The sequence below is a fragment of the Centropristis striata genome, chromosome 20 (genome assembly GCF_030273125.1).
Source record: "Centropristis striata isolate RG_2023a ecotype Rhode Island chromosome 20, C.striata_1.0, whole genome shotgun sequence".
Lineage (NCBI taxonomy): Eukaryota > Metazoa > Chordata > Actinopteri > Perciformes > Serranidae > Centropristis > Centropristis striata.
This window is the reverse complement of record NC_081536.1, coordinates 5,372,321-5,399,475: the sequence shown is the minus strand read 5'-3', so window position 1 is coordinate 5,399,475 and position 27,155 is coordinate 5,372,321. Positions and strand designations below refer to the sequence as shown.

The following is a 27,155-nucleotide window of genomic DNA, read 5'->3' as shown; positions in this document are numbered from 1 at the left end:
TGAGGGGCTCTGTTTTAGTGCCTGTCTCTTTAAGCCCCCCTCACAAAAAGCTGCATTTTCTGCATTGTCATTGCAGCTGGGGAATGATTGTAACAGCACTGCAGTGGCACTTTCTACCTATATATAGTATAATTGTGATATCAAAACCTTACGGAAGTCCTGAAGGCTTCAGTTTCTGTATGCTACTTGTGCTAATTTGTGTTGAGTGTTGAGTGTTTTTATACTTTCACAGTATTTATATAGCATCCAGACCGGATGTATTATAAAAGAAAAAAGACCCCCAAATCTCATGTTTTACAATATGAGACCTTAAGTATATACTATAAACCTATACCATGTCTTCTTAGGTAAAAAGAAGTAAAAAATAATGATCATGATGATAATAATAATAACAATATTATTATTATTATTATCATTATCATTATCATTATCATTATCATTATTATTATTAATAACAATAATAATAATAATAATAGTAGTAATAATAACAACCTATCTGTGTTCTACTTATTAACATTGATCAAATGTTTGTACAAGTGATGCTAGAGTCCCAATTTTGATCATTGATATTACATCTGCCCCAACATGCAGGGGTGATTATAACAAATGTACAATATTATTGAAATATTATTTGAAATATTGATAATTTTCCAGTCATTTTCCAAGTTGTTAGTTTATAATTGGTCAGCTTCTGTTGCGTGGTTTTGTTCATGGCATGCAAAGATTTCTAAAAATCTTTATAATAAATTTTGAAGTTACCAAGGCTTCAAACTGTTTGTACTCAGAGAATATATTTCTTATTTAAGAATACTCAGTTGCATCGACAGTTTTAGCTTTAAGAATTATTATGCATAGGCGGATTAGTGGGCGGAATAGAACCAAAACCTGATTGACAGAAAGAAGAAACAGTGCTTTACAGTAGGGTATTTATGTTAGGAGTCAGTTATACCAGCAGTTTGCGTCATTACTTGTTTAAACCTCCAGGAGATTTTGGTTCAAATTCGTCAACTTCCTATGCCGTCATTTCTGTCTCTGTTTAGCATATTTCAGTCTGTTCTTACATCACATGCATGGCTCCTTTTTCTCCACACAAACTTGACTATCAGTCAGATATTTCATTTTATTTTAATTAACAAAGTATAAAGCTGCCAGGAACCCAAAATACAACAAAAGACACAGGTGTTTATGGAAATGTAACATTTTTATTTATTACAATTTATAGACACAAAAACCGCAGAAAAAAAAATAAAACTACAAAACAGTCTATTTGCATGTGAATTAAAAATAGTAATAGTTTTCATTGTAGAAAGAAAATTCACATTTCAAAAATGATCTAGAAACATAAATGGCACATTGTGAAAGCTCCTATGATTACACTTTAACTGGCTTTCTCAGCTTGTCTACATATCATATATAAATAAAGTCATTACTGTAAATAAAACATGTGTATTTTCAATAAATAGATAGACTCCAGAGAGTTAAACAATTTCCACGCACTCAGCCCCTAAAAGCCGAGTCCTGGAAAGTCACTTCTTATTATACCAGACCTATTAATTATCACTCAACGGAAAACCTACTCTCTCCCAGTTGGCATTCTGGTTGTCTGACGGCCCGTGAAGGCAGCATCACACCCTAATTTTTCCCAACATCCGGGACCTTTGGAGCTAACCAGTGTGTGGGGAAACTGGGTGAGGAGGGCAGTGGAAAGCGGTGGAAAGGCGGACTGATGACAGCTGTCAGTGTGGACAAAAACACCACCAATCTCTGAAGAGAAGCCGAATGGCTCTCTCCTAAACCTCCAGGAGAAAAGAGACAACACCCTGGCAGTATCGCGGGTTATTTAAAGGTGTCGCGAAGGTAACGTTATATTTTTGTGGTGGGAAATATGACGGGAGGATCAGTGCCAGTTTGCCCTGTCTGCCTCTCTGGAGAGTCGAGGTTAGCCCCGAAGCTAACTACCCAGCTAAGGCTAGCCGAGGATCCCACAGATTGTCGTCGGTGCTGGGGGTCATTGGTGTGGAAAGGACGCGTGGATAGGGCTGTTTTTTATAAAGCGCTAGCTTCAGTGGGTGCCGAGGAAGAACCTTGAAGGGGTAGCTAACTTTTAAATGAGAATTTCGATTGGACGAAATGCTAGTTAGCGCTCCTAGTTAGCTTCCCATTGAGCTGGCTAACCCTAGTCAACGTTAACGTTAGTTTAATTGGCTGACTAGCTAACAGGGTAGTATAATGACGTCACTATCGCTTTAACTAAGCTAAGGTAGTTACTATCTGTTTTCCCCTAATGGACATGGTATATTTCAGGGATGGGCAACTTAAATGCTGGAGGGGGCCAAAATTTTTCATGGACACTACCACAGGGCCACCTATAGGACCTTGCACTTAACCAGATGTGATTTTTGACAATTTTAAATATGTTAACAGTGCAGTAACTTAACATATTTAATGCTCAAATGCATGTATAACAGTATAAATAGGAATACCATAGGTTTTTAGCAAATGAAAAATAACTTTAATTGCAAGAAGTAATTTTGTGCATTTTTACACAGCACTTTTAAGATTTCATGCTCAAATGCATGTAGTTGTACTGAGGGCCACTTCAAGTGAGGGTAAGGGCAGTATGCGGCCCCCGGGCCTCCAGTTGCCCATCCCTGGTATATTTACTGTAATGCCAGCTTTGTTAGTGGTTGCATGACTGTTCGAGTAATCTTAACGTGTCGGTGAGTTAGCAGAAGTTGGTTGATTACCGCAAACTAATTAATAGTAACCTATCCTGTTATCAATTGACAAAGGATTCTCCGCTTTCATTGATTTGTTAGCCAGCGTTTCTGAGGTGGTCAGGCTGGGGATTTTAAGTCTTGGATCCCCGGGGTTCAGATCATCAAACGTCTTTGAGGAGTGCTCATGCCTCGCTTGGGTCTTCTGACTCATTCAGGTCCTAAACTAGGCGTTTTCCCCCCTCAGTCTTTACCAGCCAGCTATAGTGCTCCTTTGTCTGTGTGATCTGTTAACTTTGGTATTGTCTGGATGTCCATCAAATACATAAAATCGTGTTAATGAAAATGGTTACTTTTATACCAGCCAATGCAAGCCTCATCAGTGAACACGGTGGTTTCAGATTATTGGAATGATGTGTTAAAATGCAGATTTATAACGCAGCAGTGGTCCTGCATGCCACTTTAAGGCTGGTTAACGTCAGCTACACGTGCTTATCCAAAGCCATTGTAGACACTATACATGAGTGACTGTCTGTTTTTGCAGGAATGGAAGAAAGAGATGGGGAGTGTATAGGCTGTTAGTTAGATTAGAGGGCTCAAACCATAAACAATATAATGTAGTTGAAACGGGAGAATGCACATGTCATATTATTCTAACAATTGGCTTTGTATACAGGCCAGTAAAACAAGTTTCTTTTGTCTTTTTTTCCTGTAGGTATTTACATACAGTTTTGTGTATTTTCTGGGCTTACACAACATCAGTTGCAGAGGCAACATGGGGACACAAGGCTCTGGTAGAAAGCGTGCCCCGCTGAAAGACCGGTTCTCAGCAGAGGATGAAGCTTTGAGTAGTATTGCACGGGAGGTAAGTTTAAACTCCATCACTTAAAACCTGTCTTTCCATTTTGGGGCAAACTGGAATGGATCTGTGCTATAGTATTCCTATGTTGCTCCATTCATGCATTGATTAGTCAATGCTAATATGATTTTATCCAGCTCAAATTGTCTTGTTCTTCCTAATCAAGGTAATGTGCTCTTTAAAAATAGTTAACAGATTGATTTGTCAGTCTCAGATGTTGTTAATCTGTAAAGCTGCACCATCACATATTAATATAAAGGAAACATGACTCAACTGTTGAAACCATTATCAGCACTTATGATTGGCTGACACTGCACTGAGACCTTTTAAGCTAAAACCCATATAGGAGGCATTGCCAAAGCTTAAAAAATACTAATAGGCTTTTTGTTTCACCTGTTGTACATGTTGTTCCATTATCACTACCTAAACATGCATTTCAATAATATTCTACATAGAAAAGCATGCTTTGCATAGCTTTAAGTCATATTATTTTCAAATATATGATACATTTCTAGAAAAGTGTTATTCATGAAATTAAATTAGAAAGAAGTCAAATGAATAGATTGCAAAAACATGGACATGTTTGCACTTTCTTTAATGTTGTTATGTTTTTGCCAATGTTTGCAGAAACCATTGTTTGTTCTTGAGCATGTCTGAGTAATTTGTTTTTCTAAAGAGTGTGAACATTATTCAGCTGTACTTGTATATTACAAACATCAGTGGATCCTTAATGATTTTAGTGTTCTTTTGAACCAGAGTATTCATTACAATGATATATTGAAAGTAGTAAAAAGAGGGGCAAAAATATGTTAAATTGATTTAACAGATGGGGTAAATATAAGCAGTTCTGATGATACTCAAGTTAACTGAATAATTCTCCAGTTTAACATGACTTGACTTTAAGGACATGTTGTTTTGACAAAAGCTTTGGATAGATCTCTTGAATATTGGGAGCAGATTCAGATTTAAATGCACAGTGCAACGGGGCAGATAAATCGTCATGTGTTAGCATTCTACAACCAGGTGTTTAGTCAACATGTATCTATTATGCAATAAATTATGGTTATGTTGCGTCAGTGAATGGGCCTCTGAAGCACATACTTTAATGCAGATATTCAGTTTCTGCTAGTTAATATGTGTTTCAGCTCAAGCGAGTGGAGACAGCTGGTTTTGGACCACAGAGAGATTGACTTGACTTGTAATGTTTTCGTTTGGAGGGGGGAAAACACGGGCAGAGGAGAAAAGCTGCCTAGCCTGTAACGACATGCCCTGGGATTATTCCATTTTGTTCCACAGCAGGGCTGCCATTCCTTTACCTTTTTTTCCTGACTGAGGTGGCTAACAACATGAAATGCAAAGATCAGCTTTCAGCGTGTAATGGTCTTCTATGTTTGGTAGACAGAGGTGAAAAAGCCACATTGTTTGCAGATTTTCTGTAAAGACTTCTTTTGAAGTGATTTATTGCTTTTACAGGTAGAAATGGCAAAAAGGCTTTTCAGAAATATTTCCCTTGGCCCATTTTAAGAATGCTTCATCTGTGCAGTGCCTCATTCTTGGGCACTAAGCACAAGGCTCCATTTGCGCTCTTTATAGTCATGCAGGCCGATCATAGAAACATGAGTCATCTGACCCTCCCGGTCAGGTCCTAAATCTGAATCTCTTTGTGGAGCAAAGCAGAGATTAGATCAACTGTGCAGAGAGCTCAAGGGGTCACTGTTTAACTTGTTGCACATCACCACCCTCCCAAACAAATCTTCAAAACACTGCAGCTTCTGCCTCGTGTTGTCTGTGCCTGGTTAAGAAAAGTTACAGCCTGCCTGCCTGTGCTTGGCACGGATCACTGCTGAGATTGACTGTGAATTTGAGCCTGCACCGTCACCAGCGCAGTTCTGAGGCCTCTTACATTACTGGGCAGTCAGTCCTTTTGAATACCAGCAGCTTGCTTCGAAATCTGACAGTGGCCAAGTGTTAGAATTAGAGGATCATCTCATACCTGTTGTCCCTCAGATTAGGCTCTAAGGGATCTAAGGGAGCTAATGGTTCTTGAACAAGGCAATCATTGACTTTCCTCAGTGTACAGAGGGTGTGTGTTGGTGTGGAAGCTATAGTTCATAGTTCATGTGATTCATTTGTGATATCAACAAGTCATTAATGCGATGGAAAGTGCTGCACTTTCCTTTTCCTGTATATTGTTAGGAGGCTGTTTAGACAGCAGACTACAAAGCACGCACCTCTGTGTCTGTCAACAGCTGGTAATAATGCAAGCTTTTTAATGCTCGTTGTATTTTGTTCATTTAAAATGTCATGTTGTTGTTGTATTAGACGAGACGCAAGCCATTATCATTTTTAACAACAAGCCTGATGTCATTTTTATGTTGTAAGAGACCCAAAGCTTAGTCATTTACATAACATAAAGCAGTTTAGTGCACCTAGAGTGACTGTACAGGCCTGTATTTAAAGCTGACTAATGTGTATTTTTTTGCTTGCTTTTTGATGGTTATAATGATGGGAATTATTAAGTTGACTTGGCAATAAGCTGTGTGTTTGTTGCTTAAACTGCGAGGGATTATTGCAAATTCAAATTTTGCATTTATGTATTTTTAAGGATGTCCAGAGAATTCTGTTCCATATCAGCACCTTCCATTTAATATACCTTAGCAAGCTTATTTCATACTCCTGGAGTTTTGTGATCATAAATGCAGCAATAGGAGGGAGGGTTTGGCATGGCATCAAATCAAAACAACCCATTATATTTTGGAAAGTATCCGAAATCATGGGGCGGGTACCCAAATTATTGTCACTTTTAACTTTGAAGAGGTATTTGTGCACTGTCAGAATAATTGGGAAGATGAATTTCCTGGTCATATTTCAAGGTTCACCTGATCCGTTTACTTTGCTCTTGTTTAAACACTGAGCATAAATTATAATATCTTTGTAGCATCCATGCTACACATCAAAGTCAGAAGAACAACGTAGAAGCATGTGAATGCACAATTGACACCACAACTCAACCTTGGCAGAGGTCTGAGCTCTCATCAGAGTGCCACTCTAGTTTCATTACTTGTTGGACACTAAACGTACGTCAGTTTTAATTATTAATATTGTGTAGTTTGTTTTCATTTTTGATTATTCTGTTCATTTTTTGTATTAATTGTTAATATGGGGTACTACACTGCAAAAAAGTGGAGTAAAAAGTCCAATATTTGCCTCAAAATGTAGTGAAGTAGAAGTATAAAGTTACATTAAATGGAAATGCTTGTTGGAGTGAACTTAAAACTCTGAAATGTGTTTTTACTACTCAAAGTCAGTCCTAATAGTTTGGGTTATACAATATAAAAAAAAGATAAACAGTTGCTACTCAATAAAATTGAGGCAACAGATTGCACGCAATATTATTTATTAAATCTTACTACGGTACAAGTTGAGTTAATAACAACTTAACAGGAAGTGTTACGTGTCAATTAAAAACCGACTAATTCTATTGTGTTGGATTCATTCAAAATTCTCTTGATTTAGAATTACAAACACATAAAGATTATATTTAATGTGATAAAAAATAAGTAGATTCTATCTCAAACATTTTTATATTAAAGTTACTTAAACAACTGCCTAAAAATCAAGGACACATTTATATTTAATACATTTTATCAAATATATTAAGTCAAATGAAATGACTACAGAATAATTTATTACAGTGTAGCTGGGTTTTTTTTCATAAGCTCACTGTATACTCGGTGTTGGGAGCCCTCCAGGTGATCTCATGGTGGATGGCTGGACTCTTACTGCCCAGAGTGCTGGAGGTGTGTTTGATGGTGAACTTCTGCTGCTCAGGTTACTCTCCCAGTCCCATAATATGGCCGTCAGAGAGCTGGGGCCGGATGGGCCAGGCTATAGATAGGACAGAGACAGAGAGCTCAGCTGTGCTGCTGTGCAGAGCAGGTCATACTGTCAGACAGCTCAACAGGTGCAGAGCACAGGGCCAGCCGTCTCTCTTGCTCTCTCTACATACACTCACAACTTTACTTCCTTTTTCACCTTGTACAAAATCTCATTGTACAGACCATCAGATGACATTGTGGCCATAACAAATGGTTACAAAAATATCCAACATTGCATATATGTTTAAAAAATGGCACTTAACCCTAAGTGTTCGTGGGTTTGGCATGCAGTTTGGGAAACAAATAATCAACTTATTCACACAAAAGAATCACACATAACTTTTTGATATTCCTTTGTTCATATTTTTTTAGTGATGATGAAGATTTGTGTATTGCGGCTACTAGAAAAGGCGCATTTTTCAGTTTGTTAATGTAAGTTAAATGAAGGTATCTTAACAGGTATCTTATTATACTAAGATGAACTATGTTCTGTCCAACTGGATACAGGTGACTTCCTCCTTCTGTTGTCTACCTGAGTTTCACCCACAAGTGTCGTGTTTAAAACTAGGTTTAACACGTTACTTTCACACAGCAGTAGGTGTACAGGCAAAAAGAACCACAATTCAGGTGGTATTCGGTGTTATTATAAAACAGTGTTTGTTCTCTCCAGGCGAGTATTGAAACAGGAATAGCCTATACCCACAGGCCCTCTATTCTGGCAGTGCAGATAAGAAATTGCTGGAATGCTGACAGTGTTTGTCTGCAGTGAGATACAGTACACACCACACGCTGTATTTATGGACTGTCTTTTAGTCAGAGATAAAGGGCTAGGCTCCCTGAGCAAGTGTGCCATTCTTTGTTGGTGGGCTGTTCAGTTTCAGAGTATGTACAGAATGTAATTGGTATTATAGACGTAATGGAAGGATAGTCTACGTAGTCACCTGTATGACGCGTCAGGGCTGTGTAGGGGCTCGCCTAAATTAGCTCCTTCTGCTGAGGTACTCTGTAAAATTAGCTCCTGTTCATAGTCTGACTCAGTTGGGGGCAAATTGTGTGATGACTGTTCTAACTTTTCCCCCCAGAGGAGAGTTTACTGGAGTCAGTTTGGCTTTGACTTAGACTTGTTTGTGCTTGGTTCAGTTAGTTGGAAATTGTGAAATCACTTCCATGTTTAGCGACTGAGCAGAATAACACGCTTGTGACTCACTTTGTTTTCTCTTGATTCTGTACTTCTGTCAGTTTGTTTGCGTACAATTGGCATGTACCCCACGAGGCCTTTAAATCAGCCCTCCTGAAACTGATGGTTAGCACATGTTGTTGGCGATGAGGCATCTGAAGCACTCAATCTGGACAGAACTACAGGGCTGTGACTCACATGCGAAACTGGTCAACTAGGGCACACTGTACAGTATGAACTCTGCTAAGAATTTATGCTGGACAGTGTCCTTAATATAGCTCACCCAATAATGGATAAGGTTGGTTGTCATCTATATTTTATCTACAAAGGATAAAGGATTTTAAAAAACGTTTATTGATAGTGTAGAGACAGAGACCAGACACAGGGAGAGAGAAGGGTATGACATGCAACAACGGTCCCAGAGCCAAAATTGAGCCTGGAACATTGCGATAACGTGGTATTTTCTGTAACCAGTCGGCTACCAAGGCGTTCCAAACAAACATTTTTATTAAGGAAACCACAAAGGCATGTTTGCTTTAAAATTTTAAATATTTAACAACACCAGAAACTACAGTACAGGCCAAAAGTTTGGACACGCATCTCATTCAATGCGCTTTCCTTTATTTTCATGACTATTGACATTGTAAATTCATCAAAACTATGCATGAACATATATGGAATTATGTACTTAACAAAAAAAGTGAGGAATCTAAAATACAAGACATGTTTTCAGTTATTTCACAAAGTAACCACCCTTTGCTTACTAGAATATAAGACATGTTTTCAGTTATTTCACACTTTTTTGTTAAGTACATAATTCCACATGTGTTCATTAATAGTTTTGATGAATTTACAATGTCAATAGTCATGAAAATAAAGGAAACGCATTGAATGAGAAGGTGTGTCCAAACTTTTGGCCTGTACTGTATAATTACAGAAACTAGAAATTAGTTAGAATTTAAAATTTCCAACAGAAATGTATTTCTTTTCTTTTTCTTTAAAGCTATTATTTTAATTGTAAGTGAAAGATACAGGTATGCTCAGACAGTCAGTATGAGAAAAATAGTTTTTTTGAGAATTAAAGGATGTCAACATGTTTTAGTTGAAAGTATTAAACCAGAAAATGGACACAATATATCCCCTTTGATAACTCTAAACAATAAACTACAGTGTAGTACCTATGCAGCGCTCCACAAAGTCACCCTCATCATCAAAGTGTTGGTTAATTAGGTTCCAGCTAGTGAAAGAAGCTGGGCTGTCATTGGCCTTGACCACCACACTTTAGCAGCTGTGATGCAGTAGAATCAACCCATGTGTACATTTTCCATCGTCTCTTTTCAGTTACAGGAAATTGATATCTTGAATACCCAGATATGCTCACTTCTTATATTTTGTACTTTGTGACTCCTTGTGTTTATTCCTTGCACTCATTGGGCATGTCTTCAGAGAAAGGCACCTTTACAAGTTTCCAGTCATGGCTAACAAGTGTGTTCATGTTGTGTCTCACAGGCGGAGGCGAGGCTTGCAGCGAAGAGGGCGGCTCGGGCGGAGGCCAGGGACATTCGAATGAGGGAACTTGAACGGCAGCAGAAAGAGGTATATAACACAAAGTGGACTGATGCATTCAACACATCAAGCAAGCTAATGTAATACCCCATAACTGCTGCTCTCAGCACACATCGACTGCAGATTGAACACATAAATTGGCCTTGTTTTCCCCTCTATTTAATTTTTTATCAGTTGTTTTTACATGGACAGTTACTACATTAACTGACTCCGTGTTTGCAAGCACCTCATCTGCCTCCATAGTCAGTGGTGCAGAGGAGCTGTTTGGCTTTTTGCCTCGAAATACTTTTTTTTAGATAAATCTCACGGTTCGTACACAAACATATACCCACAGAAAGAAAAATGAAAGTGCTGCATGTCCACAGATGAAACCAACAGATCTATTCCTGATGTAAATGTCACCAAGTTTTCACATTTTCAGCAGTTATAAGTGAAGTATGATTGTATGTTTTCCCTGGCACTTCTTCCCTCTGTCCAGCGTTCTTACCACGCATCCAGCAGTAGCAACAAAAAATGGGGTCAGATCCACCAGTGGATGGTAGGCAAATGCAAGAGTGTTGCAGCCTCTCACTGCACTAACACAGCCTGTTGTGTGGGATTGAGCCCCAGTCAAGCCTGACCATTAAGCTACACTTGAGTCCCAGACTACACTGTACCTCACTGTGGAAATATGTCTCAGCAGTGTATTTGCTTTGGAGACACCGTAATCTGTGGCTGTGTGTATTTTAGAGCGAGCATTGGCCTTTGACTTTATTTAGGGTGGGTGAGACTGCATGCAAGAAGGTGGTTTGGACGTTTAGTGTTACTCCTCCAGCTCTCAGCTACTTCAGAAAGGATGGATGCTATTGAATGCATGGTGTGCTCTTATGTTGCCTTTTTAAAAGAACAGAAGAGACAAAAATGTGCAATATTAGCTGCTTTGTATATCATTAATCTTGCCTCAAGTGGATAACATTTGCCATTGTTTATGACATCCAGTTGGTTATAAACATGACAGAAATTGTTTTGCATGGTTTGGGTTTTGCATAGCAACTGTTGAGCGTTGCAGTGACCTTACTCACCCCCGTGATTGAGCCTCTCTACTTTCACTCTATAATCTTTCCCAACTTTCCTTCCTTCCTTACTCCAGGCTGACTCAGAAAAAGCGAGAGGCTCTAGTAGTAGCAGCCGTCATCGCCGGGTCTGTATCTCCCCCACACACTTCCCCTCTTTCTGTCTGTATTTCCTTTCTTGTTTCTCCTTTAATCCTGCAGTTAATCTTTCATCACCCATGTTCCTCTCTGTCTGCTTTTCTGCTGTGACTCCATGTTTCCACTTCAACAGGGGCTGGATGATGATGTCACGTCAGTCCGCAGTTACAGGGTGCGTAATACATAATAAATCCCCGCCAGTTTTATTAAGACCAGGCTCTCGTAGCGGCACACAAATTTGTGAAAGCCATTGTTCTTATTAAGAAAGAAATTGTTAAATAATGGGTGGAATTCTTTTATTTGGTGTTCATTTGCGTCATAAAATGGTTGGCGGAGTGAAGATTCCTCCTAAAGTTTGCTTTTTTTGTTTTTTCATTTGAAGTCGACCTCATCAGCAGTACGCGACTTGGGGTCTAAGAGTCGATCCAGTTCCCGTAGAAAAGATTTGTTGGTGCGTTGTGTGTGAGCATTATGTTTTTTCGTGTGGAGTTTGGCAACTGATTGAATGGAATCACAGCATGTAACCAGTTCATCTAGAAATTAGGGGTTTCATCTATTTTAAATAGCCTTTTGACAGTCATTGACATCACACAGCAACATTACACCTTTCACTCTAGATTCAATGTCTATCTGTAGAATATGTCGGAAACATTTAAATATCCATCTTTTACTCAGCAATTCCTGTTTCAAATTAAAAGCCTTCTAGCTTATCTGTGGAGATAGGTAATAATTAATCAATGATGGATTAATGGTCGTTAAGAATTTGGTTGATTACGTGGAATTTTTAATCAATCTGTGTATTTTTTTATTTTAAGTTTTCTCTGTAGCCACTGAACTGAAACACGGCCGATCGTTCAGTTCTGCGGCCGTACGTGAATAAGCCAATGGGCTGAGAATTAAGTTGGATAAAGCTACAGTTTTGAAAGTTGGAATTACAATTATGAAACACACAGAAATACAAGAGTATTAATTTGAGCAAAACTAGCTTACTGTATCAAACCTAGCTAGTATGAATTACTGAGTTTCATTTAAATATGCAAGATTACTGTGAAAACGAACCTCATGCCTCTATGGGGGCTAAAACATAAAACATTGAACTCCTTGATGTTATCTTTACAGTTTAATCACAGTTGAGTTAGTGGTCCGATCGACAGGAAGTCTCTTTTCATCCTTCCAAAATAAAAGCGTCTATTATCAAAACAGGCTTTTGCATAGAACTGTCTCTTTTATTCTCTTTTATTTTGCCCATGTATGCATGTTTTTATACTTACTGGAGTATGTATAAAAACATAGCAATTAATTGATTAATTGATCGTTAACGTTATAGATGATCGAGTTGGCAGGTTTCTTCCAAATGCCCATCCCTAGTGGAGAGAATCCCTTCATCTGTTAACAAAGCTTTTATTCATTCAATTATTGACAGGCATTATCAAAATTAAACGTGTCGAAAGATAGAGCTGCAGCAATTCACGAAGGTAGCCATCACACACACAGGTAGAGGGAGAAAGCATGGCCTGGACGTGAGTTGTTTTTACATAGGAAGCATCTGGATTTGTAGCTGTTGATACATAGAACTAACTGGTTACAGCATCATATTAAGAAGCTCACACAGCGACCACAGAGTGCCACTGACAAAGTGTGTTGGATTACTTGTTGCCTGTTGAACAACTAACTTGGTGTTAGTGAGACTCATGATCTGTTCTGCCAGTGCAGATCTAACAGCAACCCAACAGCCTCTCAGATGTTTAATGTTCTTCTGAACATATGTCTTGTGACTCCTGTTTTCTCTTCAGTCTGACGGCCTTTCCACTAGCTCCACCCTCAAGACTTCCCGCTCCACTGTATGTACCCGTGTGATGTTGATCATCTCTTTATTACTGCTTCTGCGCTATTCTTCTAGTCAACATGTCTATATTTTTTCTGGGCTGAACAGAGTTCTGTGTACAATGACCTGCATGGCCATAAAAAGGCTTCATCCAGCTCGAAGAAGGACCTGCTGGTCAGTTTACCTCCAAAGTGTTGGTGTCTCTTCTGCAGCCTCAAGCATGGAGGCAGTGTAGACTAATGATAGTGGCTTGCAGTGATTTACTGTTGATCGACTTTACCTCCTGATAAGATTAAATATTCATTGTTTTATGAAGTCATGCAGATGATGACCAAGGCGTGTTGAATAATCTGACACCTCAGGATAAAAAATGTTATGTCAGTGTTTGTTTGAGGTCATATTATGTTACTACCCTTCCAGACTGGACTTTACCACGATCAAAGGAACTACTCCAGCCTAACGAAGACCAAACCAACGCCTGCGTCCTCCACTTCCACCTATCAGCCTCGGGTTGGTCCCCCCTGACAGTGCCATCCAACTTTTAAGCCTTTTATACACACGCTGATGTGGTTAGAGGACACTAGAGTTAAACCAGAACCAGTTGAAGCAGTATATTTACAGTTTATTGGACATTTATGTGCCTAACAAACGTGTTATATAACTGCAATAAGAGATATTGTTTGTGTCATAAAAACATCAAAGCTTTGTAGCTAGTGTAGTGTAGAGTCCAAAGCTTGACTTTTTGGCTACATCCACACTAAAACATTATAAGTTTTACATCACGTTTTAAGACAAAAGCAAGCTCCATCCACCCAAGTATTTTATCAAAAAAAAGAACCTGAAAATGCATATCATGACCATTCATGTTTACTGAGCATGCACATGCTGATGTAAACAGTAGGCAGATTGGCTATTGTTACTCTGCGATTGAAAAATGCAGAACAGAGGAAAACAGCGGTGTTGAAAAGAAAGAACAGAGTTTTCTTTGTTTGGACCAACAGAAAGTACCTAAGTATAAATACAACTCTGGTTCCAAATTAAATATAAAGTTTATACAAAAAACAGAAGTTTATTAGTTTTAACATTAACCTCTTAAACACACCGGACTTGGTGGGGGAAGGGTTTCGATTAAACCAAAAAAAAACAATTGTGCCATAGCTTTGAACTGTAAGGACAAGACACAGATTAGAGTTATAGCTAAGAAAATACAAGCTGTGTTTCCACTAGGGGGAAAAGTGGCCACTGCGAAAGTCTCAGGCCACACCCTCTTAAAAGTCCGCTCACTCTGCGTGTCTCCAAGTTAGCCCCCAGAGTGATATACGAGACTCCGGAGGTGACATATGGTTTTCGATCGCTTAGCGACAGTTCCGAACGTGATCCGTGATCACATACGCGACAGATTAGCCACGGGAGGCACAACTGTGGCCGCCGTCGCTAACTGTGCACAACGTCAGCAGCTGATCATAAAGAAAGCAGCATGGCTAATTATGCACAGCGTCTCCGCTGATCATAAACATAGTGATTGTGAATTAACTGGCATTGTCGGCTCTTCTTAACGAGCCACCGACCACCGCGGCTCGTTACGAAGAGTAAGAACGAGTCTCCAATAACACCAGAAAAAATTGCTGGATTTGTCTCCAGTCGCTTTCTTGAAAAATAGTCGCTATGGGGTCTGAAAAGTCGCTAAATGTAGCAACAAAGTCGCTAAGTTGACAACACTGCTTCGCCAGCTTTTACAAATGGCGTGTGTTGTTCTCGTCGCTTAGAGTACTACGTCACATCCCGCTTAGTGTTCTATCCAATCAGTAACCAAGCTTTTTTCAGGGGAGAAAAAGACCCTGCTCTTCGACAGGGACGAAAAAAGTCCTGACAAAAGTTCGCTTCGGACAGCTTGTATTCAAATTAGGCGCATTTCGGCGAATGAGACCTGCCTCATTCTGGGTATTGGGTGGTAGTGGAAACAGCCCTACAGCGACATATTAGAGTAGTACCTCATAGCATTATACATTGTCAGAAGAAGCCATGGACATGGGACAAGAGGGATGTAATCACAAAAGGTATATAGGCTTAACTAACTGAAAGTACACAATAAGAAAGAGAACATGGATGTCTGTCATTGTTTCCAAAAGTCTCTGAATTCACCCTTTTCAGACAAAAACGTTTTTATAGTAAAATAGGCTTAGTTTGATTCCAAAGGTATTTGGTTTAGAGGTTCAGAAATGCTGCAGTAGAGTGCGTAAACATAGCATGTGTTATGCATTTTACAACAAAAGGTAATGGTGTGGATATATCCTGAGATTAAGATCTCTCTCCACTGTGAAAGAGCTCTTGTGATCATTTCAATTTATGGAAATCACTTTCTGACCGACAAAGGTGGTGCTCCTCCACCAGTATTAAAACAGACGACAGAGATTGTGTCACCTGACCTCACTTCTCCTCTTAACACTTTTCCTCTTGGTGTCAGCAAAACACTCATCCTGTTTCCACTTTCTGCAGCTATTTAGTCTCTCTCCACCTCACATTGTGCTATCCTGCTACAGCTTTCCTCTTTCCTCTAAACCGACATTTCCCTGCTCCCCTACTCTCTGACAGGCCACCACTTCCTCGTCCTCCACCACTGGCACAGCGCTGCCTCGCAGCTACAGCATGGTCAGTTTCTGTCCATCTCTGCATGCCTGTAGTTGCCCTCAGAAGTAGACATTCCCTCTCTCTTGTGGTTACATGCATCTGATAGGATGCCCAGGGTGGCTGGGATCGCTTATATTTAGCTCCTGGACACTCTTGAGCACTTGGCGGGGCCAGAGTTTTGTGCTTCAGTCAGATAAGGAAGAAGCTTGTGTGAAGCCAGGGCTTTTTTTTGTTGTGGAGCACAGAAACAAGTGGCCTACTTAATGTTGGAAAATACAGTGTGTTTCTGTTTACTGCATGGCCCAGAGAACGTCAGTCTACTCAACCCACTTAGCTATTGCGTCAAAGATTCATGCTTCCTCTTGTTTTTCTGAGACCTGCATTGTCTCCCACATGTGCCCTTTAGGCTTCTATTTGTGACGACACCGGTCTTTACGGCTCAGGGTACAGTTCAAGAGCTGTAAGTCTTCTGAATGTTTGTCAGAAAACAGCATTTCAGTAATGTCACCACCCCAGCAGCTAACGGTTGCCTGTGGCTTGTCGTCATGTTAATCCCCTGTCCTTTCCTCTCCTCCTCCTTCTCCCCCTCCTCCCTTTCCTCCTCCTCCTCACATCCTCAGCCCTCTGAATTAAGCTGGTACTCCTCTGGAGCCAGCTCTACCCGCAGTAGCCCTGTGGTGAGCACATTAAAAACCTCCGCCACCCTGCATGATGTCAGCTAACACCCCACACATGCCCACTATTAACAAGCTTGTCCTCGCCCCCTCTGAGTACCAGTCCTCCCTCCTCTTCGGGACAAAGTTGATCGCCCATACCAAACTGACTACAGCTTGCTTTAGGGAACAGCATTGTTGATTTTAAAGTGTGTGAATTGAGGATTTCTTGTGCAGTGCTGTGCAGACTGAGATGTTGTGGCAAGGTTGTCTTATCTAACTTAGCTCCCGTTGATGCATTTGACAAAATTGTCCTAATTGCATGAATTGGCATTACATGTAGTGTTACAATCTTTGGAGTAATCCAATAATCTGTTTAGTACAGAGACTGCTTCTAGACATCTATGGATTGCTGTTTGAACAAGAAGTGTGTGTGTGTCAGAGAAAGCCTTGGGCATGCAGTCACCCTACATTACTTTGGCTCCTCATCATGTGTGTGTTTGTATGTATGTGTGCGTGTTCCTCTCAGTCTTCTTCAGATGATGACACTGTCAGCAGCGTGTCCCAGGAACGCTACAGCAGAGGCCGCAGGGACAGTGTGGTGAGCTGTAGGGACTCATGATGTTCTATCAATATAGTTTATTACCTAATAATCATGGCTTTTCAGCTGTTTCTTTTATATTATTATGCTTTAAGAGCACCATTTAAATCAGACATTTGAACCCTCTGTACACCAGGCAGCCTCAGGGTGTTTTTTTTTTTTTTTACCGCTCCTGTCACATTTTACTGACTGTGGCCTTGTTTTTCACTACAATATTTAAGTCCTGCAACTTTTTGTTAACAGCACAATCATGGCTGGAAATAGGTAGAACTCAAAAATATTTTTTGTGCAGCATAACACAGTGATAATAAATCATAAAACAGTGTCCACAGGTGTAACCAATACTGGGAAAATATGGACTCCACATGCTATACATATTGATTATATTGATATTTACATTTTTAAAGCTGCTATTTACAACATCTCGACCACTCCTCTCTGCTCTGTGCAAAAAGCCTGCAGCAGTCAAAGTTTACCAGAATACTTGTCACATGATTGCTCCCTTCCCTGTTGTGCTGAGGAGCAAGACATTTTTTTAACAGGATGTGGGTTGTCCAAACTGCTTATTTTTGGCGAAATTTTAAATCTGTTTCTATTTCTGGCTATGATAAATGTACAATTTTAGTGTTTTTTTTTCTATCTATCGAAATTGCTGGCCAGTTGTGTGGTTCAGAGGGTTAAGTGTCTTGACCTTGATCAGTGATCTCATCTGACTTTAAATGTTATTGCTTTCCTTCTATCTCTTTCCTTTCTGATGATTTTTACTCTTTGGCTCTCTGTTATTCTTTATTTCCCTGCCTCTATGCCTCTGTGCCTCTATCTCCATCCTCTCCCCCCTGTGTGTGTGTGTGTTGTAAGCAGTCGTCTGACTTCTCGGACATTAGCGAGTCGGCTGCTGATTATTTCAGCCGCACCAACCGAAGGGGCAGTATTGTGTCTGACCTCGATGATTTGAGCATTCCAGATCTGGACGCTGTAAGTGGCTAAAATAAATTCACAACCTCGGCCTGGGAAGTGCAGTGCAGTGCAACCCCAATGATGCATGATTAAAAATAACACTTGGTTTTCAAATCTCATCCCACAGTGTGTTTTTATTGACTATAAATACATAAAGTGGAAAAAGTTCAGCTGAAGCGGATGTGACTGTGGTGATGCGGTGTGCAGCAGCATGGACTTAGAAAATCTTTAATGGAGTTCTCTCAGTGTTTCATTTGCTTGTTTAGGTCTGAACTCTGATCTGTGAACATGCAGCACTTATCCCAGACTCATATTAACTCCTCGACTAACTCTTTGATTTACAGATGAGAAAACGGCTACAAGCATGACAACACAGGATGCGTGTTCCCAAGATAGTCTTTAATCCTTTTTATAATATTTCTTCTCTTTCTTTCAGCTGGATGAAAAATGTGACAAGCAGTATTCAGATTTTAGTCGGGTAAGTGCACCATTTGTTCATTCAAATTCTTCACTAAAATCCATATAGGCAAGCATTAGTCTGAGTTTAATCACACACTGAGCCATAAATTGATTTTTATGCCATTTTAGGCTATGTAACCACAGCACATCAACATTATCTGGCTTTTATACACAGCCTGTAGACATTGCAAGCTTGTTTGTCAAGTTTATAAAATGCACTGCACCACATGACAGTGACAGTACTTTCAGTCGCAGCATCACTCTGCAGTATCACATGATGGTTTTGAATAACACGTTTGATGTTGTGTATGTTTTTCTCACTGGGCTTTGATGTTACTTTACGTTCTCAGCCATCCTCCCGCTGTGCCACCCCGGGCCTCTCAGCAGCCACGTTGGCATCGCTGGGCGGCACCTCGTCACGACGGGGCAGCGCCGACACGGGTAGCATCTACGACCCTGACACCAGTCTGAGTGAACTTAGGGTAAGGTGTACACACAGTGTCCCCCTCCCATACACAGGACTTAATACACTCATGAAAACTGCTATCATGTAAATTAAATTGTTTGTTTTAGCTCCAGATTTTCATTATCACATTATAATATAGCTTATAAATGCTAATCCACATGTGTAACAATTTCTGTATACATCTGTTCCTCCTGCATATGAACCTCCCACAGCATTTCTTTTGTTGTGCCTCCCTGCTGTTCTAAGTGTCTGCTTTAACCGTTTTTCTTCATGGATGTTTTTCTGATATTTGGGTGCGCTGGTCATGTGTATGCCAGCTGGATTGTTTTTGAGATGGCAGCACGGGTGCTTTGTTATCTCCCTCTGATACCTCCCCACCCTCTCTTGATGCCCCGGTTCACCCCAACCATTCCTTCCATCTGCTCTACAGGATATCTATGAACTTAAGGACCAGATTCAGGATGTAGAAGGGCGGTACATGCAGGGGCTTAAAGAGCTGAAGGTAGAGGGGCTTGAGCTCACAGCATGCCTTCTCTTGTTCTCTGGGAGCAGTATGGCGTCACTAACTCCCCCCGCCTCCCCCCCACTCATACCCCCTCTGTACCCCCCTCCTGTAGCTCCTAACACCACAGCCATGTCTCTAAGTGCTCCCAGTGTGAATTGCGTAATGTTCCTCCTTTTGCATGATCTTCCCTCACTTCCTGTTTTGATCCAACTCACTGGTTGTGACCTGAATGAAGACACTCCCTCAAGTCAGCTGGTTTTAAGAAGAAGAGTTAAAATGCTCCACCTGCTGACAGACAACAGTCATGTTTCCAATTATGAAAGTCCTCTTCCAACCAGGCTTTCATTGCCACAGTGTTGGACGGCCTTCTGGCTGACTGATTTCTGCAGTCACCTTCTCGTTCTCTTAGAAAGACCCACTGAATGTTTTATTAATAAGAGTAGTTTACTAACAAACCTGACTCCTGTCTTGTTCTTAGTGGAATTTGATACAGCTGCTGCACTTTAGCTAGATAACTTTTCTTCATCTTGTTTTCTTGTTGTTCACTTGTAGTTCTCTCTTTCAGATCCCCTTTTCACACCATCGCCTTGTTTCACTCAAAGTGATTCAACGCATTGCAAGATCAATGTCACCACTTGCACCACATCTATTAGTCCCAAATGACCTCTTTAAAGTAGAAAAATACCACAAAAAGTGGCACAGAAAATGCCTTTACTTAACCCTCTGAACCCCAAGCAGTTTCAGGCTGTTTTTTTGAGAACTTAAAACTATCTTTTGTGTTAAACACTGTTATAATACCATAAATCATAAAAACTTAAAACAAAAGAAAATGCAAGTTGAATTCTTTGATATTTTATTTTTAAAAGAAAATAAAAAAAAAATCACAATTTTCCAAGTGTCCACATGTGTTAACAATTTTTTTTTAATGTTTTCACAACCTTTAATTAAAATGTGTCTTGTCCTCTCCTCTCTGCTCTGTGCAAACTACCGTCAGTTCAGTAGATGTTTTGCTGAGTTTTTGTCACATGACTTGGTCTCAGCCATGTCAATCACAGAGTTTTAATGTTTTTTACAGGAACTGCTTAGTGCAAATGGTCAATTTTGTTTTAATGTTTTGAGTGAGACATGGACAATTAAGTGATTTTGATAAAAAATATAAACTATTTTTCCAGATGGAAGTATCTGTCACACATGATTAATCCATTATTATTCCAACAATAACTTCTTGTGGGGTTCAGAGGGTTAATCTTACACTTAGAAGTAAGAAACGACGTGTGTAGTCTGTTTGGCCTGTGTGTTAAATGTGCTCCAAAAACGACTTGTTTTCGTACCAAAGAGCCCACCTGGTGCATGTAGGTGAGCTGTGCTTCAAACCAGTTTACTCTGTTTATTAACATGTTCCCACCCTTATCAGGAGTCACTTGCAGAGGTGGAGGAGAAATATAAGAAAGCCATGGTATCGAACGCGCAGCTGGACAACGACAAAGGCAACCTCATTTACCAAGTGGACACGCTAAAGGACGTCATAGAGGAGATGGAGGAACAGATGTCTGAGATGAAGAGGGAGCTGGAAGATAAGTCGAAGGTGAAATATTTGTCTGTTAAAGAAAAGTTCTGAAGCTTGTTATTCATGGATGGATTACTGGGTACAGACCCAGGGGCCCAAAGTGTCAATGGGAGGGCAATCAAAGTGATACGTACCAACAAGGAAGAGACTCAATATGACCACAACATAAAATGACTAAATAGAGACCAAAAAAACACAAAAACGACCACAAAGAAACATGACTACAAACAGACACAAATGACCACAACGAGACACAAATCAATAACAAAGAGAGATGCAAAAAAAACTGCAGAACAGCAACATTTTTTGTGGGTTAAAATCACAAATTATTTATATGGAAATGTTGTGGCTAAAGTGTTCTGTCTATTGTTTCAGGAACTAGAAAGACAAAAGCACACGTGTACAGTCTTGCAGCATAAACAAGAAGAACTAAAAGAGGGAATCCGCCAGAGAGACGAGCTTATAGAGGTAAGGCTGCCCTTGCATTAGAAAAACAGTTTCTGCCTGCGTGACCACATCAGACTGCTATTCTGTCAACACTTTGATGGTGTTAGTGCCTCTGTGCAGCGTGCAGAGGGAGGCTCTGTTCTGCAGGAACTTGATAAGGATTGATTGGCACTGGCCTGCCTCTAGGTCCTCTCTGTCCCTTCTGACTGCACTACCTCATTCCTTTCTCAGCATTATCTCCTCAGAGCAGTCTCTTTTCACCTTGTTTCACCTCTTCCTATCTCTCATTTTTTGTATCTGTATGTGTTTATGTGCATTTTCACTTCTTTTGTCTTTGTTCCATTCAATTTTTTTTTCCTATTCTGTTCCTATCCTGTGCTGTGTCATCTTGTTACACCTCACCGCCGCTCCAGGAGAGCCAGCGAATGCAGACTAAGTTAGATGCCCTCACCAGAGAGGTGTTTGACCTGCAGGAAACGATAAACTGGAAGGACAAAAAGATTGGGGTAGGAGGTCCAACAGGGGTGCTCTGACAGAACATGAGAGGCAGTAGATGGTTGCGCTTTAAGATATAGTGCCCAGCCACCTCTATTGCCTCTCAAGCTGTCTCTGCATGATGGAAACCCTTAGCATTAGCACATAACTGGACCCATTCACATTCACAGTTTGGAATTTTGCATGTTGAATAACAGGGTCTTCAGTTTGGATCCATTACCTCAGCTAACTATGCAAGTGCACGGGCACTGTGTTAAAGCCTGGAGTGGAAATTAAAAAAAAAAAAAATACAGTTTTATTAAGATTGTCATGAAGAAAAGAAAAATCATCCATACATTCTGGCATGACATGCATGTTCCACCTGTGGATCAGTTAATCTGTTAGATCAGTAATAGAAGCATCGTACATAGTTTTCACAAAGTCCAAAGCCTAAAAGATCTACCTCCTCACATACTCTCTCCCTGTGTTCTTCCACACCTCTTAACCTTTCCCGATAACCTCTTCTGTCAGCATGCAGCCTTGTCCTCATCTGTGTGTACTGTTAGTTTCTGTGTCCTTGTTGTTGTCCCTGATGTGCACAGGGCCTGTTTGTGCATGGACAGTGTCTTGCTGTAGCACGTGGTGTTGCATGTCTGTCCAGAGTCAATCCAACTTCTCCTCTGCCTCTTCTCTTCTCCCCTCTTCTCTTCTCGTTTCTCGTCCGTGTGGCCAGGCCCTAGAGAGGCAGAAAGAGTACTTTGATTGCATTAGGAATGAGAGAGACGAGCTCAGAGATGAGCTTGCTGACATCAAGGGGAAGGCCAAAGCGGGAGAGGTAGGTCGTCCCACAAGAAAAATGAAAGTGATTAGAGGAATAACTTTGTGGCCTGAAAAACAACCTTTATACTTTCTCTTTTGGTTGGAACTAAGCCAGTTAGGCTGTCAAACCTGCTATTGTGTTGCGCTATTGCTTCTTTGTTTTTCTTTTCTTGACAACTTCCTCATGACTTTTTGTTTTCTATTTCGTTGATGTTCATTTGTACTTGACTGTGACTACTGTGCATTAAATTACTGGTGGATTTGTGGTATATAAAGAGTATGCATCTAATGACACTGTACATGGATGTCAACATGGTGACTTCTCAAGTCAATAATTAGCATTTGCTATTGTCTGTTCACATGATAAAAACGTCTGTCATGCAACTGACTATAGATCAAAATCAGAATGCTTTTCTGGAAAAGAGACTTGTAATATAATCAAGTTATTTTGATCGGGCAGATCCTTACACATCCTGCTGTTGGAAGACAAAGGGGTCTTTAGTTTGCGACTTTAAGCCATAGACTATAGAAAATAAGTGGGTGTAGTGAGTAGAAAGTGAGTAGAATTCTTTTTCTATTGCCTTGCAGGGACATTAAGATTAAGAATTTATAGAAGTCTATTAGAAAATGATGACTCTTCACAACTTGATTTCTTGTCTCACTGACATTTTCCTAACAAGTTTATGGTCTCGATCGCTAGTTTCAAGTCTTCTTCAATACAGTGTGACGTTCATTTAGTAAACTATGGTCCCATTTAGAGTGAAATAGATGATAAAGCAGAGTATGCTTTAGGGCGGGGCTACCTTGTGATTGACAAGTCAGGAGTGCAGAGGTTGATCTACATCACTCCTTCAAACCTCCACCCTCTCGTCCAAATATGGTCACTTCTGGCTTAAAAAAAAAACAAGATTATGACCGCCTCAATAGCCAAACTTGAGGCTTCAAATCCAACGGTTGACTTTGCTACATCCTCTTAAACGATAACAATGTGCTGTTAGCATAACGAGCACTGTATGGCTGTGTTCAGCCCCCTGTCTGTGGGTCAGAGGGGACAGGGAGTTGGCTGCGAACAGCGTGGTCGAAGTAGTAACATTTTTACAAGATCATGTTCTGCTCGGTCAACTGATGAACTGCTCGTGCGGTCTCCCTGACTGACAGATTCTTGAGTATTTTACTTGGCTTCAGTAAAATATAACCTCAACTGGCAGTGACTGGCAGAGAAACAGGAGAGAGGCAAAAATCACTTAGAACTGAATGCTCAAGTGTCGTCGCTGGGCTGCAGCCATGGCCCACATCATCAGACATAAATATCGACTGAAATTAAATTAGCCGAACAACAACAAATAATTTAATGTTCTTGCTTGTCAGCCAGTAGAAATCAGCTACCAATGTATGGTGCAACCCTACGTTTTAACATCCACAGAAAACTGACTTTACAGTACGTTGTATAAAAAAAATGCATGCATATCCTGTGTACTGTGAGGTGCTTTTTTTTTTTTTTTTTTAAATATATGTTTATTAGATTTTCAAAAGACAAAACAGGAACACATACATGACAAAAACAAAAAACATACATTTGGCTCACATACATATTTAAATTCAGATTTAGGCGAGAGATTCAGGAGTCATCCTACACAAATAGGATAAGCAAGTAAAACAAACCAAGTGTGCACTGCCATGCATGATACATTCACATGATCAAAGAAAGGTAACCAGAAACAAAAACATATCAATTAAACGGTAGGGTGTCACTTACAAGGCAGAGCATTCTCAGCTACGATACCAACCCTCTTGCAAGAATGGTAGAGATATTCAAACCAATATATGACAAAAAGGGTTCCCATGTTTTACGAAAAACATCATCCCTGCTGTGCAGTCTACATGTCAGATAGTCCAAAGCAACATATTCAAGTATCACCCTTCGCCATTGAGCCTTAGAAGGAGCTTTATCCATTATTGAGGTGCTTTTTTAATAGAGAAAGTGGAGTCGGCCCTTAGTAACGTGTGTTCTCTCCACCACAGAAACATGGGCTAGTCATAATCCCAGACGGCACACCAAACGGAGACGTCAACCACGAGCCTCTGTCCTCAGGGATCACCGTGGTCTCCCAGGAGGCCGCCCAGGTGCTGGAGTCTGCAGGAGAGGGCCCACTGGGTAAGTCTTGTGTGTTCCTTCTGTCCCAGTGAGCTGCTTACATGGATCTGATGAGGCATGTTTTCACAGGCACCACATACTGTACTAAGAAAAAACAGACCCCTTTTTAGTGTATTTTCGCAACCTTGTTGAACACTTTCCAGTGTGCCTAGTCAGCATCTCCTGCATGTTCCGGTAAATTCCATCAGCTGAATGTGTTTTCCATGTGCTGTGCAGATGTCAGGCTACGGAAGTTGGCAGAGGAGAAAGATGAACTGTTGGCTCAGATCAGGAAGCTGAAGAATCAGCTGGAGGAGGAGAGACAGAAGCACTCAAAGATGGACAGTGCATTCACAGACGGGGAGAGGATGGAGAACGGTACAGACCTGCACATTATCGAGATGCAGAGTAAGTCGGCCTCATAATTATCTATCGACACAGACTTTTGGTATTCTTTTTATTGTTTCAATTTAGAATTCCCGGCTAGGGACACTGAGACTACTACTTAATTGACTCACAATGTCTGTAATGGGTTAGAATTTGTACTCTTTACTTTTAGTATTTATTATTTTTGTTTTGTTATTGTTGTTTTTATTATTGTTATTATTATCATTATAATAATATACATTTAATATACATTTAACTTTTTTATACGTATATGTTTATGTTATTGTTGTGGCTTTATTGTCCATATATTTGTGACTGCTGTTTGCGGTCTTGTTGATTGTTTTCAGCATAAAAAGCCAATAAAAATATTTGAATAATAATTCTTTTTATTGTCAAACTTGCTCACTGGTTTGTTTTTTTCTCTGTAGGAGACGCCAACAGACAGATTAGTGAATATAAATTCAAGCTTTCTAAGGCAGAACAGGAAATAGGTACAATGGAACAAAATGTAAGTTCACACTTAATGTCTCGATAAACTGAAATGCTTAAAATGTAATACAGAGTTTTTTTTAAAACTAATTCATTAAATTGTATTCTTATGTGTCCAGATTAACAGACTTGAAGGTCAAGTGTCCAGGTACAAGGCGTCAGCAGATAGCTCGGAGAAAGTAGAAGACGAACTTAAAGCGGAAAAACGGAAACTTCAAAGAGAGGTAAAGACTTGAACTTTCTTTTAAAAATATAAAACAGCAGATAAAGAATGCTGAGTATAACTTCTCCTCCTGTGTTCCCCCACAGCTGCGCACAGCTCTAGATAAGATCGAGGAGATGGAGATGACCAACAACCACCTAGTAAAGCGCCTTGAGAAGATGAAGGCCAACAGGAACGCCCTTCTGTCGCAGCAGTGAGGCAAGGCAGCGTCACCACAGAAGCCCTTAAACTCGCACCTCAGACCTCTGACTGCCATACTGCGTCTGGAGCACATTTCCATTTTTAGCTGTAACACTTTGAGATTTGTAGCTAACCAAAAACACTTTGAGAGAAAAAAGAAACTTGTAGCACAGGCAAGAAACTGAACTGTCTTGTTTTTTTAGACCGGAAGCAGTTTCATTGCCAGTGTTTTTGGAGGAATGACTCAGAAACTTAACTAATAAAACTATAAAGTTGCTGGGAGATAAATCTGAGGACATTTCTCAAGTCACTACTTAATTTTTCAGAGCTTTGTACTACATCATGTTATCCCTGAGATTTTCTCTCTGTGGCTGGGTGCTTGGCTGTACTTTTGTTTTTGTTTTTTTTTTGTTTTTGTTTTTTGATAAGTTGCATGAATGAGTATAATGATGCTTTTAAACTATTCAACCCCTCACGGCTGCTCCGGCCCCGCACCTTCCCAGCTTCCCCTCACACAGTGAAGTGCCTTTTCACACTAGGAGACTGGGGGTCCGCACCGCACCGCGCAATGAAATGAAATAATCGTTTTAACAGGTACAGAATGATGTATTTAAAAAGGTGCAGTCATTATTTGAAAATATGTAGAACCAACTGTGTCTGCTGCGGTTTCATTGAAATTTTTCAAATATTTAAAAGATTTCTTGAAATAAATGTGTAATTTACAGAACCGTGTGTACAATGTGAATCTTTTCTTTTTTCAGGATGCAGTTTTGCTTTTTACTGCTTTTCAAATCTGTATTGTTTGTCACATACTGAGTCATTATCATAATACTTATAAGGTGATTTTGTAATGCAAAGTCATTATTTTTAAAATATTTTTAGATATTAAGTCATTTTCTAATGCTAAGTCATTAGTTTGAAACACAAAATCATTTGACTGAAATACAATGTCAT

At 40.0% G+C, this 27,155-nt stretch overlaps 1 protein-coding gene across 3 annotated transcripts; it reads left to right on the top strand.

The window, feature by feature from the left end:
• The first annotated feature begins 1,691 nt into the window (after positions 1 to 1,691).
• lrrfip2 (leucine rich repeat (in FLII) interacting protein 2) lies at positions 1,692 to 26,928 on the top strand. 3 transcript variants are annotated; one of them, XM_059359079.1, is made up of 27 exons: positions 1,692 to 1,857; positions 3,433 to 3,582; positions 10,141 to 10,227; positions 10,676 to 10,735; positions 11,327 to 11,377; positions 11,521 to 11,559; positions 11,770 to 11,838; positions 13,181 to 13,228; positions 13,321 to 13,386; positions 13,633 to 13,722; positions 15,805 to 15,861; positions 16,247 to 16,300; positions 16,461 to 16,517; positions 17,023 to 17,094; positions 17,956 to 18,069; positions 18,488 to 18,529; positions 18,861 to 18,992; positions 19,407 to 19,478; positions 20,896 to 21,066; positions 21,424 to 21,516; positions 21,909 to 22,001; positions 22,703 to 22,804; positions 24,811 to 24,943; positions 25,160 to 25,330; positions 25,738 to 25,817; positions 25,918 to 26,022; positions 26,108 to 26,928. In XM_059359079.1, exons 2-27 carry the CDS (start codon positions 3,493 to 3,495, stop codon positions 26,216 to 26,218), a joined length of 2,259 nt encoding a protein of 752 aa, XP_059215062.1. In that variant the 5' UTR covers positions 1,692 to 1,857; positions 3,433 to 3,492; the 3' UTR covers positions 26,219 to 26,928. The 3 variants fall into 3 exon arrangements, with proteins under 3 accessions (XP_059215062.1, XP_059215059.1, XP_059215060.1); XM_059359076.1 differs by lacking the exons at positions 10,676 to 10,735; positions 11,327 to 11,377; positions 11,521 to 11,559; ... (9 more) ...; positions 21,909 to 22,001; positions 22,703 to 22,804; XM_059359077.1 differs by lacking the exons at positions 10,676 to 10,735; positions 11,327 to 11,377; positions 11,521 to 11,559; ... (10 more) ...; positions 21,909 to 22,001; positions 22,703 to 22,804.
• The last annotated feature ends 227 nt before the right edge of the window (positions 26,929 to 27,155 follow it).

Excerpts from the sequence above, each read along its gene's own strand:
- lrrfip2 (XM_059359079.1), top strand. The coding sequence starts at position 3,493 with ATGGGGACACAAGGCTCTGGTAGAAAGCGTGCCCCGCTGAAAGACCGG. Across the intron at positions 11,560-11,769 it reads CGTCAGTCCGCAGTTACAGG|TCGACCTCATCAGCAGTACG; the intron begins GTGCGTAATACA and ends TTTCATTTGAAG. Across the intron at positions 15,862-16,246 it reads TGCCTCGCAGCTACAGCATG|GCTTCTATTTGTGACGACAC; the intron begins GTCAGTTTCTGT and ends TGTGCCCTTTAG.